General features: G+C 36.9%; 3 protein-coding genes and 1 non-coding gene across 4 annotated transcripts; 2 read left to right on the top strand and 2 right to left on the bottom strand.

Annotated features, from left to right (window-relative positions):
- The first annotated feature begins 497 nt into the window (after positions 1-497).
- Positions 498-5,480, top strand: LOC136223006 (translocase of chloroplast 132, chloroplastic-like). Its single transcript, XM_066010761.1, has 2 exons — positions 498-769; positions 1,094-5,480. The coding sequence occupies exon 2, from the start codon at positions 1,107-1,109 to the stop codon at positions 5,178-5,180; it is 4,074 nt and encodes a 1,357-aa protein (XP_065866833.1). The 5' UTR covers positions 498-769; positions 1,094-1,106; the 3' UTR covers positions 5,181-5,480.
- Positions 5,481-10,601: 5,121 nt separating this feature from the next.
- On the bottom strand, positions 10,602-11,176 carry LOC136221709 (dirigent protein 21-like). The gene has a single exon (XM_066009137.1). It carries the CDS (start codon positions 11,152-11,154, stop codon positions 10,645-10,647), a length of 510 nt encoding a protein of 169 aa, XP_065865209.1. The 5' UTR covers positions 11,155-11,176; the 3' UTR covers positions 10,602-10,644.
- A 962-nt stretch (positions 11,177-12,138) lies between these two features.
- Positions 12,139-12,210, top strand: TRNAQ-UUG (transfer RNA glutamine (anticodon UUG)). The gene has a single exon. It is a non-coding gene; the product is annotated as a tRNA-Gln (tRNA).
- A 311-nt stretch (positions 12,211-12,521) lies between these two features.
- On the bottom strand, positions 12,522-13,295 carry LOC136224213 (dirigent protein 23-like). The gene has a single exon (XM_066012484.1). It carries the CDS (start codon positions 13,219-13,221, stop codon positions 12,676-12,678), a length of 546 nt encoding a protein of 181 aa, XP_065868556.1. The 5' UTR covers positions 13,222-13,295; the 3' UTR covers positions 12,522-12,675.
- Positions 13,296-13,507: the final 212 nt, after the last annotated feature.

Genomic DNA, 13,507 nt, shown 5'->3' with positions numbered 1-13,507 from the left:
TTCTCTTACGCAATTTCACCTCTCTCCGTTTGATCTTGGGGCAATCACAATTTTCATGTGTAGCTATTTGTTTCATTGATTGCATTGAAAGTCTTTGTGTGCTTCAAAGATCGAAAAGAAAAACGGGGGTAATAGAAGAATGAAAGGAAACAAGTGTTTGATACGAGAGAAAAGAGTCCTAATATTTTAAGAATGTTAAAAAGTAATACATGATTAAAATTAACATGTTTATAATTTTTGGAATAAAAAGTGTATTTTCTGTTATTTATGTAAAATCCTGAAGATATTTTTTTATTGAGGAAAAAACTCAACCTAATTATAGAAAAGGTTTTATTAAAAAAACCTACCTAAAAGAATGGAAAGAAGATTATTATTATGTTATGTATGTAGCATATCTAAATTTCAGTAGGAAATCTGTGACGGCCCACATACTGTTGCCCGATGTGAGCACGTGATACACAGCATGTTGCGATTTTCAATTGTTTCCTTTTGGCGTCTCCCACGATGATATCGATGAAATCGTTCATCGCACGCCGTTGAATTATAAACTCAACAAGCTTATCCTCAGCCGTCGATCATACTCTTATCCCCTTATTTGATTTAGCCACTGCCAACCCAAACTCCCGCAACCAGTAGATACTATATACGCCCAGTTAAAGACCCCGCACACCTCTTCTCTCTCTCTCTCTCTCTCTCTCTCTCCATCTGATTTATTGTCATACATACAAAAGCTCTCTCTTCTCTCTCTCCAAGTTATCCACGAAACCAGGTAAAGCTTTATCTCTTTTACTATTGTTATTTATATATTTATTGCTTTCATCACATTTACTTTTGATTTCCCTCGGAACCCTAATACAAAAACCTATAATAATGGGTTCCTAAGATCTCAGATTTTATTTTCTATTCTACCCATTTTTTCCGATTAGAGATCGGTCGTGTTTATTTTGTCTTACTTGTTCCAATGAGTAATCGAATTCCTTCCTAGGGTTATTTGGTTCATTTGTTCTGAGGGTTCTGACTGTGTTTTTGATTGGTCATAAGATTTGTTTGTGTTGACTAAATCTTTATATTTTTCGGTATTTGGCTAAACTAGGATTTTGCTGCAAATGGAAAATGGGGTTGAGAGAGCTAGTGGGCCTGATTTGGGAGAGGAAAACCACCTCGAACATCAGGTTGCTGGTGATAAAGTAGAGGAGAGGGTCGCAGTGGAGTCTGATCGAATGTTGGACAATGAAGAGGAGGTTTTTGAGGAGGCAGTTGATACCCCGGATCAATTTCTGAACCAGGATGCAAATTCTGAATCTGGTGTCAGTGTTGAGGCCACAGATTATTTCACCTTGGCAATGGTGGATGAAAATTTGAAGGTAGAAACTGAATTGGAGGCTTTTCAGGAGGCAATGGATATTATTCCTGCTTCACCTGGATACCCTGAGGATATCACTGCTGTGCTTGGTGAAGAAAAGGGTACGTATTTATTGGATGGTGAAAGTGTTGATAAGATTGATGAGGGAGGGACTGCTAAGCAAGTGGTCTCTAATGAACTGAGCGGAGGGAAGGAGGTTTCTGAGATTGGTAGCAATGGAAGCACTGAGGTTTTGCAGGCTGAGGTTGAGGTGAATTCAAGTCATGAAATTGAACCATCTCCAGAATTTCTGCCTGAACTAAATGGAGAAAAGGTTGTTTCTGAGACTGGTCTCAATGGAGGCAGTGAGGTTTTGAAGGATGAGGTTGAGGTGAATTCTAGTCATGAATCTGTACCATCTGCAGAGTCGCCGCCTCAACTGAATGGAGAAAAGGAGGTTTATGAGATTGGCCTCAATGGAGGCACTGAGGTTTTGAAGGCTGAGGTTGAGCTGAATTCTAGTCATGAATCTGTACCATCTGCAGAGTTGCCCCTTCAGAATGGAGAAAAGGAGGTTTCTGAGATAGGCCTCAGTGGAAGTGCTGAGGTTTTGAAGGCTGAGGTTGAGGTGAATTGTAGTCACGAATCTGTACCATCTGCAGAGTTACCCCCTCAGAATGGAGAAAAGGAGGTTCCTGAGATAGGCCTCAGTGGAAGTGCTGAGGTTTTGAAGGCTGAGGTTGAGGTGAATTCTAATCAAGAATCTGTACCATCTGCAGAGTTACCGCCTCAGAATGGAGAAAAGGAGGTTTCTGAGGTAGGCCGCAGTGGAAGCGCTGAGGTCGAGGTGAAATCTGATCATGAAATTGAACCATCTGTAGAGTTTCTGCCAGTGTTTGTTGAGGAGGAAGTGAAGGAGGATAAGTTGGTTACTCAATATCCAGGAGCTCAAGGATCTGTGGAGGTCAAGGTCCCATTGGACCTCCAAGAGCACAAGGTTGAAGATCTCAATGGGAATCTGCCTAAACTTGATACAGAATGTCAGGTTATTGAAAAAAGCAGTGAATTGGAACGCGAGACAGTTGTCCTTGATTATGCAAATGGGGTTCATGAGACTGAACAGTTGGATGATTCAGCAAGTTTGGATTTAGAGCACCATAATGATAGCAATGGAGATGTGAAAGCTACCACAGTTTTAGTTGAAGCTGGGCTTTGTGGAAAAACTGATGAACTGAATGCTAGTGCAGCTGGTTTACGCACAGTGTCAGAGTCGGAAATGTCAAATTCACAGGTTGAGAAGTTTGTGAATGAGATAAGTGAGGTGTTTCAAAGTCGTGAAGTTAATATTAGAGCAGTGGATGACAAGGATTCTGATCCAACATGCACTGATGAAAAAGTTATTAGTGTTGACAAGGACAGTATTGTGATTGAGGAGCAAGAAAAGAAAGTAGAAACCCAGCAAGAGAAACAAAGCACTCAACGAAGTGCTGAAAAGAAAGCTTTACCGCCTGTAAAGCTTGCTCCATCTCCTGAAAAATCCACTGCTTCTGCACCCCCACCTGCTCGTCCAGCTGGCCTTGGACGTGCTGCTCCACTACTGGAACCTGCACCTAGAGCAGTGCAGCAACAGCAGCGTGTTAATGGAACCATGTCTCATGCACAATCTCAACAGATTGAAGACCCTGCTAATGGAGAAAGTGAGGAGCTTGATGAAACTCGTGAGAAACTCCAGATGATTAGGGTAAAATTTTTGAGGTTGGCCCACAGGCTGGGGCAGACTCCACATAATGTTGTCGTAGCACAGGTTTTATACAGGCTAGGATTAGCTGAGCAGCTCCGTGGGAGAAATGGAGGCCGTGTTGGTGCCTTCAGTTTTGATCGTGCAAGTGCCATGGCTGAGCAGCTTGAGGCAGCTGGACAGGAACCCCTTGATTTTTCCTGTACAATTATGGTTCTTGGGAAGACAGGAGTTGGTAAAAGTGCAACCATCAATTCAATATTTGATGAAGTTAAGTTTGGTACTGATGCTTTTCAACTTGGTACAAAGAAAGTTCAGGATGTCGTTGGCACTGTTCAAGGGATTAAGGTACGGGTTATTGATACACCAGGCCTACTTCCTTCTGGGTCAGACCAGCGCCAGAATGAAAAGATACTTCACTCTGTTAAGCGCTTCATTAAGAAAACTCCTCCAGATATTGTTTTGTATCTTGATAGGTTGGACATGCAGAGCAGGGATTTTGGTGATATGCCACTCTTGCGCACGATAACTGAGATATTTGGTCCATCAATATGGTTTAATGCTATTGTGGTGTTAACTCATGCAGCATCTGCTCCACCTGATGGTCCAAATGGTACAGCTTCAAGTTATGACATGTTTGTCACTCAACGATCTCATGTTGTTCAACAAGCAATACGTCAGGCAGCTGGTGATATGAGGCTAATGAATCCAGTTTCATTGGTAGAGAACCACTCGGCATGTAGAACAAACAGGGCTGGTCAGAGGGTTTTGCCAAATGGTCAGGTTTGGAAACCTCATTTGTTGTTGCTCTCTTTTGCATCAAAGATTCTTGCCGAAGCAAACACCCTTTTGAAGTTGCAAGATAGTCCACCTGGTAAACCTTTTGCAACCCGGTCAAGGGCCCCTCCTTTGCCGTTCCTTCTCTCATCCCTTCTCCAGTCAAGACCACCCGTTAAGCTGCCTGAGGAACAGTATGGTGATGAGGACAGTCTTGATGATGATTTAGAAGAGTCATCAGATTCTGAGGATGAGTCAGAATATGATGATTTGCCACCTTTCAGAAGTTTGACAAAAGACCAGATTTCCAAACTTACTAAAGCTCAGAAAAAGGCTTACTTTGATGAGTTAGAATATAGGGAAAAGCTTTTTATGAAGAAACAGTTGAAAGAAGAGAAAAGGCGACGAAGAATGATGAAGAAAATGGCAGCAGCAGTTAAGGAGTTACCTAGTGATTACAATGACAATGCAGAAGAAGAAAGTGGCGGTGCTTCATCTGTGCCAGTACCCATGCCAGATTTAGCATTGCCTGCCTCCTTCGATTCTGATAATCCCACCCATAGGTACCGGTATCTTGATACCTCCAACCAGTGGCTCGTAAGGCCTGTTTTAGAAACTCATGGTTGGGATCATGATGTGGGTTATGAAGGTATTAATGTCGAAAGATTGTTTGTGGTTAAGGACAAAGTTCCCTTGTCCTTTTCTGGCCAGGTAACAAAGGATAAGAAAGATGCCAATGTTCAAATGGAATTTGCAAGTTCTTTAAAGCATGGAGAAGGGAAATCAACTTCCCTAGGTTTTGATATGCAAACTGTTGGGAAAGACTTGGCTTACACATTACGTAGTGAGACAAAGTTCTGTAATTTTAGGAAGAATAAAGCATCAGCTGGTCTCTCGTTAACTCTCCTGGGTGATGCTTTATCAGCTGGATTGAAAGTTGAAGATAAATTGATTGCCAATAAACGGTTCCAAATGGTTGTGTCTGGTGGTGCAATGACTGGGCGTGGTGATGTAGCTTATGGTGGCAGTTTGGAGGCCCAACTGAGAGATGAAGATTATCCGTTGGGTCGTTCGCTATCAACACTTGGGCTGTCTGTGATGGATTGGCATGGAGACCTTGCTATTGGATGCAACGTTCAATCCCAAATCCCTATGGGACGGTCTACAAATTTAATCGCTCGTGGCAATTTGAATAACAGGGGTGCAGGTCAAATAAGTATCCGCGTAAATAGTTCAGAACAGCTTCAAATAGCCTTGATCGGCCTCCTTCCTCTTTTGAAGAAGGTATTTGCTTATCCTCAACAAATGCAGTTTGGACAATAAGTTCTATATTTGGTAGCAGTCATGAAAATAGGCAACTTATTCTTATGTTCCAATTCCTGATGATAAAGACATTATTATAAGTGAGTGAAAAGGCTGCTTATTTTTCTTTCAGTTACCTCTTCCCCCTTTTTGTCAAAGCTTGAAATTTCAAGAATATGTTAGTGAATGTAGTTTCTTGGTTAAAGATACTTTGATGTGGTGGTTTTCTTTACCATTAAGCTGCTGAACAGAAGGCTCTTAATTTTTTGTCTTGTATGAATGTAGAAATTTGTTGATTTTGTACAATGTACAGTTATACCATGCCTTTCTTCTTTCTTGTTTTAGGCTAGGCTAGGCTAGGATTGCATCATTTTTCCCTCTTTAGTTTTTTTGGCCATTGTAGATACTAGAAAGAACGATTGAATGAGCCTAATGTTTCAAGTTTTCAATTATCTTCATTGCTCTTTCTTTCTTTCTGTGGTACATGCATTTAGTCTGAAGTCTTTATTAATTGGTTATATCTTGAATTATAGAAACTAATAATAGCATATAGTTGTACTTCAATAGGTGTTTTAATAAAAAGTATGAGAAAATGATGAAAGGTGGAGATGGGACCTTGGACGTTTTTAAAACATTAGATTGAAGGAAAATGATGAAAAGAAAAGGACGAAAGCTCCATTATTTATTGTACCTTTGGTTTTTTTTACAGAGGAGATGTAATTAATTGATAAGAATGGGATTCTGATCGGTCTGATATGCTCTCTTGTCTGTCTGTTTTAATAATTGGATAATGCCATTAGCTAGCTATCTCTTCTTTATGGATTTTCACCATCCTAATTGATTGTGTTTTTGGGAAATTGGGCAACCAACCTTTTGCATGATTGTGCGTCATAATACTAGTTCATTTTCTGTTATATATGAGACATCCGAATTTTCAGTATAGTTTTTTAAAATAAACCAAATTTGTAATAATTGTAAAATATTATCCAGATTTGTAGTTTTCGATTCAATTCAGCTGCACATATGTGAGTGGATTGATAATATAAATATTCACTTTTTTCTAAGTTTAAATTTTGGAATAACATTATAATTAGAATAGAGGTTTTTGGAATGAGGTAACCTGGTAAAGAAAGTGCTGGAAAAAAAGAATGAAAAGAAGAAGAAACCAGAAGAATAGGGAAATAACGAGAAAAGAAATTGAAACAAAGAAAGAATAAAAAAAATAGAGATATAATAAATAAATAAATAAACTAAAGATAAGAAAGAAACAAAATAATTGAGTTATTTTTATTAATAAATTTATCAACTTTTGGTATAGACTTAATTATAAAATTTATCTCCGCACATAGATGATTGGGTGAAAATCAATACTGACGGAGCGAACAAAGGCAACCTAGGCATTGCGACTGTCGGATGATTGATTCGGGATAGCAACGGGAAGTGGATTGGGGGATTTATGGTTAATTGTACAGCTCTTTTAGCAGCATTATGGGGTCTTTACTTCGGGTTATGAAGTGACTGGGATAAAGGCCATAGGCAGGTAATTTTGGAGTTAGATTCTTCGACAGCTTTGTTGTTAATGCAAAAAGATATTAGTATCCGGCAACCGTTGGGTTGGCTGATTCGTGAATATTGGAAGTTAAGGGATAGAATGTGGGAGATTCGTGAATGTTGGAAGTTAAGGGATAGAATGTGGATCAAGCGGCAGATTGATTACCAAATTTCACAGGCACTTTAGCTCTCGGTCATCACAAGTGTGATGTGCCTTCTACAGGCTTCCGGCACATTTTTCATGATGATTGACATGGTCGGGTATCATCAAGGATGGTCATGGCTCATATGGAGCCTCCCTTAGTTTAGTTTATTATTTTTTCTCCTATAATCAATAACATTTTAAATACAAAATAAGCACTACCGGGGGCGGAGACCGCCGGTTTAATTTATGACTTTGAATTGAGTTTATAAATTAGGGGTTTTGTATTGTGGTATTCAGACGATTTTTCTAGTTGTGAGACAGTTAAGTTTGACCATCAACTTGGTCTCTACATTCATGATATGAGAAGAAATAAATACTTCTCTGATATTCATGATATTGGTGAACTTGCTAAAAAGATGGTGGAGAAACAATATCATGTGTTTTACCGGTTAGTGTATCGACTTATAGAGTTAACATTGGTAATTCTTGTTGCAACAACTACCGTTGAAAGATGTTTTTCTACAATGAATATGGTGAAGACAGATTTACGCAACCGGATAGCAGATGCTTATATGAGTGATTCGTTGATGTGTTACATTGAGAATACTACTTTCAATAGCATTGAAGATGAAGCTATTTTACAAAATTTTCGGTCTCAGAGAACACTATTGCCAACTATCACTAGATTGTAGATTGTCAGTATCTCATTTATTTTAAAAAATAGTTATATACTTATCGGTATCGTATCTGTAAAAACTATTTTTTATTATTTTGCAATAAAATTAATTTTTATATAGTTTTATCTTTAATTTTTATATATACATAGATTTGTTTTTTTTTTTTTTTTTACAATGTTAGGCTAAAATTAGCTTCCTAATCTCAAATCCTGGCTCCGCCACCAAACACACACTTAACCATTAATAATTTTGTAATAGGTTAGGGGTTGTTTTGTTGTTTTGGCTGTAGGTTATGTCCTCAACTTGGTTATATTATATGACATGTATTATTTTAGATTAAGTTTGAGATAAAATGTCAAGTTATAAAAGGATTGTAATTTGTGACCTAAATTATTAATTTTGTTGTAGTTTTAGGTAGAATGCTTTCTCCCTCCACGTGATTGCCCTTATTATTTCTTTTTTATTGATAAGTACTGCAAAATGAAATTCAAAAGCAACGTAAAGTGCTAAACAACCTTTTGAAATTTTGGTTGTAATTAAATAAACAAACAAACAAACAGTGCTGTCTTCGAAAGCTGGCTTGCCAATTGCATAATAATATTAATAGAGTTGTTGTTGAAACCAATTATATTATATGTAAGTGATCACTAACCAAATTAGGTGATCTACTATATCATACTATACCTTTAAACAGTTAACACTAGATATTATATCAAAACAAATTTTGTTGCTTAATTGCATGCTATAATTAATTAATCAACCAATAATAATAATATAAATTAGAGATGAATTGTAATATGTAGATAGTTTTTTTAAAGCAATAATATATACACAATTGAGACACAATATATCGAACATATTATATATATTGTTGTTTAATTACATGTTTCGACTGGGTTCATGTCAGAGGCTGTGGGAAAACAATTGGGCAGCTTTATTGGTGAATTTGCTGATCATGACGCCTCCAACAACATTGGAATCTGGAACACATATATGCGTATCTAAGTGCGGTTTAAGTGATAGAAGAAAATCAAGGTTAGCAACAAGGAAGTCAAAGTTGTTCAATTTAAGTGCGAACAACTTACGTTCATCTGTGTCCTTTATGGAAAGCTTGATCATACACATAGTGAATATAAGAGCTCTAGTGATTAGAAAAAGGCTTCTTTGAAGACATGATGGGGATGTAAGTATATACAATTGGCCATGTAACCTTAAGGATATCAACATCCACGGAACTCATCACGAGGTTGTCTCATTAGGGGGACCACCAAAAGTTTCAAAAGTTATGTGTATTGTGCAAAATAAGGTTGTCCTATCTACATGAAAAGATGATATTGAGAAGTCTCTTATGGAAATTGATATTGATGAGAGAATATATATGGAACTTCAGGAAGAAAGGAATCGTAAACTGGTTACGAATGATTGCATATGTTACCCTCAAAGAGATTTCTACATATATTATCCCTCCATTATGAATGTTTCTAATGACAATTTGATATCGAATGGATGTCTAGAGGCATCCCACCGAATACAATGACATGACTTAGTTGAAACTGTCAGGGGCTTGACAACCCTTGAGCAGTCTTAGCTCTTAAGGATCTAGTTAAGAGTTGTAAGCAAAATCTTATTATTTATGATGAGTGTCTTTATGTTGATAGTACTGGTCACTATAGTGGTTTTGCAGTTATTTGGAAACATTCTATTGATGTTAATGTTACTATAGTTTTTCTAAGAATCATATTGACATGGTTATATCTAAGACATGCTTTGGTCAATGGAGGTGTGCTGGTTTTCATAGTGCTCTTGATCACTCCAACTATCACCTCACTTGGAATTTACTCTGAAGTCTTTATAATGCTTGTGCTTCCCGCCTTCCTTGGTGCGTTATTGATGACTTCAATGATATTTTGAGCCTCCAAGAAAAAAAACAGATCTCATCCGGAGTGGTTATTTAAAGGTTTTCAGGAGATGTGAAGCGTAAATAGCAAGCAATGACAGAGTTGATGTTGCTGAGGAGAAAGGTTGGATGTGTGCAACCAATATTGTACGAGACGGTGTCACGAAAAGGGAAGATGGTGAAGACTAAGCCAACAAGTTCACGAAAAAGGATGTCACCCAAAGAGAGGGTGAAGCATAGGCTAATGGAGATATGCCCAAGGTGTACGAATCACAAAAGGAAAGAGAAGCACAAAAAGGACATGTCTAAAGATGGAAATGTTACATCGAGAAAAGGTAAGCAATGTGCTTATAAGCAATCAAAATTTGTCGAGAGGGAAATCATCAAGGAGATGATGCTACTGGAAGCTTTAGTTAAGAGCTTGAGAGAATTAGTTAAGCTAATTAGGAAAGACATGCCAATATTGATTAGAGAACCAACAATGAAAAACGAAGAGATAATGTAATTATATGTCAAGGCAACGTAGGTCGAGGGGGACAAACAAGGACAAGTATTGCAATCCCAACGGAGTGGGAAAACCTAATCTTGTTGAAGGGAACAGAGAGAAGCATGAGCATACAATCTTTGCTAAGAGAATGCAAGTGATCGAAGAAGCTATCATAAAGGAGTCTACGACATATGGAGAAGCATCTTCAAGCAAGAAGTGGAGAAAGGTTCTCGAAGAAGATTTCAGAAAAGTCACTTGGAATGACTAGCACATACGAGTTATTATAAGTTGGTGCCGAGGGGAGTATTAAAATGATCACACCAACTTACATCAATAATAGGTCTCTAGAATAATTAACTAAATGCTATTGAAAATATACAGATTTTCCTTTGGTTGTTTTGTGGGTATTATTTATACAAGTTTAAGTTTGTGGTTGTGATGGATGATATAAGTTCGTGGTGATTATTAGTTTATTAATTGACATAGTTAGACTATTTATAGATGTGAGGGAGTTGTATGGATACGCAACAAATAATTGACTGAGTGAGTGAGCAAAAGTGAAAGAAAATAGGTGCAAGTGTGCATGTGAGAGTGAGGCATGAGAGTAGAAAATAAATATTATGAAATTTTGTTTTCAAATCAATCCATTATTCAACATTTAGTATCAAAGCTCCGCATTATTTAATGATGCTTACCAATATTTACAAGAATATGTAAAGAAAGTAGTTTCAATAATGTATGGCAGAAACATTATATTCAACAATAGCATCACCATTAGTAGCATTAATAAAATACGTTTTAAGGGAAGCAAATCCACGAGCCAACCGGAAAACACCAGTTCCCCCAACAATAGGCAGCTCCCGGGTAGAATCCGTGGCCTGATTCCGGCCTAATACAGCAAGGGTACTGCCGTTGAATAGTCCAGAAGTGAAAACTAAGTTGAAAGCCATGGCAAGATCAAAAGTGGTCTGACCCGAAGATCCATACAAACCCTGAGCTCTGCCGACCTCCTTGGATATTGGAAGAGGTCCTTCTGTCAAGGGATCGTCGATCATAACAAGTGCGCCGAATAATGTAGGTGATATATGTGTTATGTCGGGTTTGACTATCTCTACTGCCGAGGGGTTTTGGCCTGAAAATGTATCATGTAAGTAAAAGTGAAGATGGCTCACTTTTTCCTTAGCATGACTCAACCATGGATCAATTTCTTTGGAACTTCCATAACAGATATGAACCATTATAATAGCTACCACCACTGCAAATTGCTTCCCCATCTCTATCTATTTGCGCACGAAACGATTGTACAAAGACCTCTAACTTATAGAGAATAAAATAATGGGAGTGGTTATATATACGTGGTACCAACATATATATATATATATATATAAGTAGTTGTTGTTATTGTGTAGAAGTTATATCATTTTTTCTCTTTGTTTTATCAATTGGTCTCACCATCATCAATTATTAGAATAAGAATATCATTATCAACTTAAGTAGCATGTTTTCACATACGGAAGAGAAAATCTACGATAACATTTGATGACCTTGCAACTCCTAGAATACAGTAAAGGAGGAGTAGAATTTTCATTGACATGAGAAAATAATCTGAGAGCTAACGTCATTTGTGTCGGCTATAATAGAAAATTTGTCAAACTTAATCTGATTGAAAGATTGTGAGAGAGATTTAGAGAAAACAACATGGTTTATATTTTTTTAATATTAATAATTCAACTTTAACTAAATCCTCAAAATGATCGTTAATGATCTTTAATTGAATATTTAATAAAAATATCTAAGACTTAAAGTTGTTAAGAACGATATTTATCACGAAACCACATCTTTTTTTTTTCCAAAATCACATTGTTTGAAGTTTTCTCTCTCTAAAAATTCACTATCCCTCCTATCTAAATGACATCAAAGCGAAAATTTTTAAGAATTAAAGTTTTTTAGAGTATCATTAACTTTTCGATTTTTTTTATTTTGAGACCGTTAATGGTCGTTTTGAGACGTTAAATGGCTCCGGTATTAAAAAGATGTAAAATTTAGTGGTCATGCCATTAAGAATTGAGTTCAGTGGTCACAACGTTAAAATTGGTAAAGTTCAGTTGTCACGGATGTAATTTAGCCTATTAATTACTAAACTGAACTCAATTGCTTCAAAATTGCCCTTGTGTACTAGATTATAGTATATATGAAGAATTGCGCACGATTTTTCCATTCGTGGTTCTATGGTGTAGTGGTTAGCACTCTGGACTTTGAATCCAGCGACCTGGGTTCGACTCCCGGTAGGACCTTTTTTCCCAAACAAATAATTTCCTTAATATACTTCCAAATGATCGCCATTTGATATTTTTAAATTGGACAATATGAATAAAAAATCTTCATATTAAGCTGTTGAAAAAACAGTTGAGGGGATTTATTATGTTAGAACCATAGTGGACACCGTTTTTTTTTTTTAAAAAAAACTAGAAAAATTCCACAATACTCGTTTATAATAAAATTTCTCTCAATTTTAGATATAAATCTGTCTGTCTAGACCCATAAATAAATCTATTTTACAGCATTAAAATCAGAGTTGTAAGTTTAATTACATTAGCCTGAGAGTATGGCAAAAAAAAAAAAATGTACTACCATTTTATTTGACAAAAAAGTAAGGACATAAGAGAGCACTACAGTGGGAAATGAAAGGTGAATATTCATTACGTTTGAAAAAAGAAGAAAAAAACATAATATAATACAAATATAAATAAAATGAAGGACTAATGAACAAGTGTAAGATTATAGCCAACAATAGCATCTCCAGTAGTAATATCAAACCAATGAGTCTTGGCAATCGCATAACCACGAACAAACCGGAAAACCCCTGTTCCGCCTATGATCGGCATCTCTCTCACGGGACTTAATGCCGAGTTCTTCCCAAGTAGACTAACAGAACTTCCATTATAAATACCATGAGTAAAGGCAAAGTTCATAACCATTATAAGGCACATTTCACTCTGCCCAGCAGACCCATAAAGCCCTTGTGCCCTTCCTAACAATTGGGACTTAGGGTCAGGTCCTTCAGTTAAAGGGTCATCAGCCATCATAATAGCACCAAACAGAGTTGGAGATTTCTGAGTTTGAGCAGACTCGGCTACCTTGATTGCACTTGGGTTCTTCCCACTAACTGTGTCGTGGAAATAGAATTGGATATTGGTTGTTTTCTCTTTCTGCTGAGATTTGATGAATTCCATGTTTTCTGGATGGAAAGCATGTGCACATTTCAAGGATGTGATGGTGATCAAAAGAAGCCATAAGTTTCCCATATTGTAGAAGTGGTGAGGTTGATTTGTTGAAAAATGAGGACTTAAATAAGATGTAGATGGAATTTAGGGTGTTCTATATTCAACAAAGGCCGTTCAACTACGATTGTGAGTTGTCAATACCCACTTACTTTTTTTGTTTGATTTTTTACTTCAATAACAATAAATTTATTCTTTTTGACAAAGGGTCAATTTAGGACTATCTTTTTAAACATCGGTTAGTTTAACATTATGATATCTCAATTAGAAATGTGCACTATCCTGATGAGTGACAAATACCATATTAGTT

Source organism: Euphorbia lathyris, chromosome 3 (genome assembly GCF_963576675.1).
Source record: "Euphorbia lathyris chromosome 3, ddEupLath1.1, whole genome shotgun sequence".
In the NCBI taxonomy this organism is placed as follows: Eukaryota; Viridiplantae; Streptophyta; class Magnoliopsida; order Malpighiales; family Euphorbiaceae; genus Euphorbia; species Euphorbia lathyris.
The sequence above is the reverse complement of the archived record's forward strand: the minus strand, read 5'-3'. Positions and strand labels throughout refer to the sequence as shown.

Bases quoted from the DNA above. Each gene is read 5' to 3' on its own strand.
- LOC136223006 (XM_066010761.1), top strand. From the start codon at position 1,107: ATGGAAAATGGGGTTGAGAGAGCTAGTGGGCCTGATTTGGGAGAGGAA.
- LOC136221709 (XM_066009137.1), bottom strand. From the start codon at position 11,154: ATGGTTCATATCTGTTATGGAAGTTCCAAAGAAATTGATCCATGGTTG.
- LOC136224213 (XM_066012484.1), bottom strand. From the start codon at position 13,221: ATGGGAAACTTATGGCTTCTTTTGATCACCATCACATCCTTGAAATGT.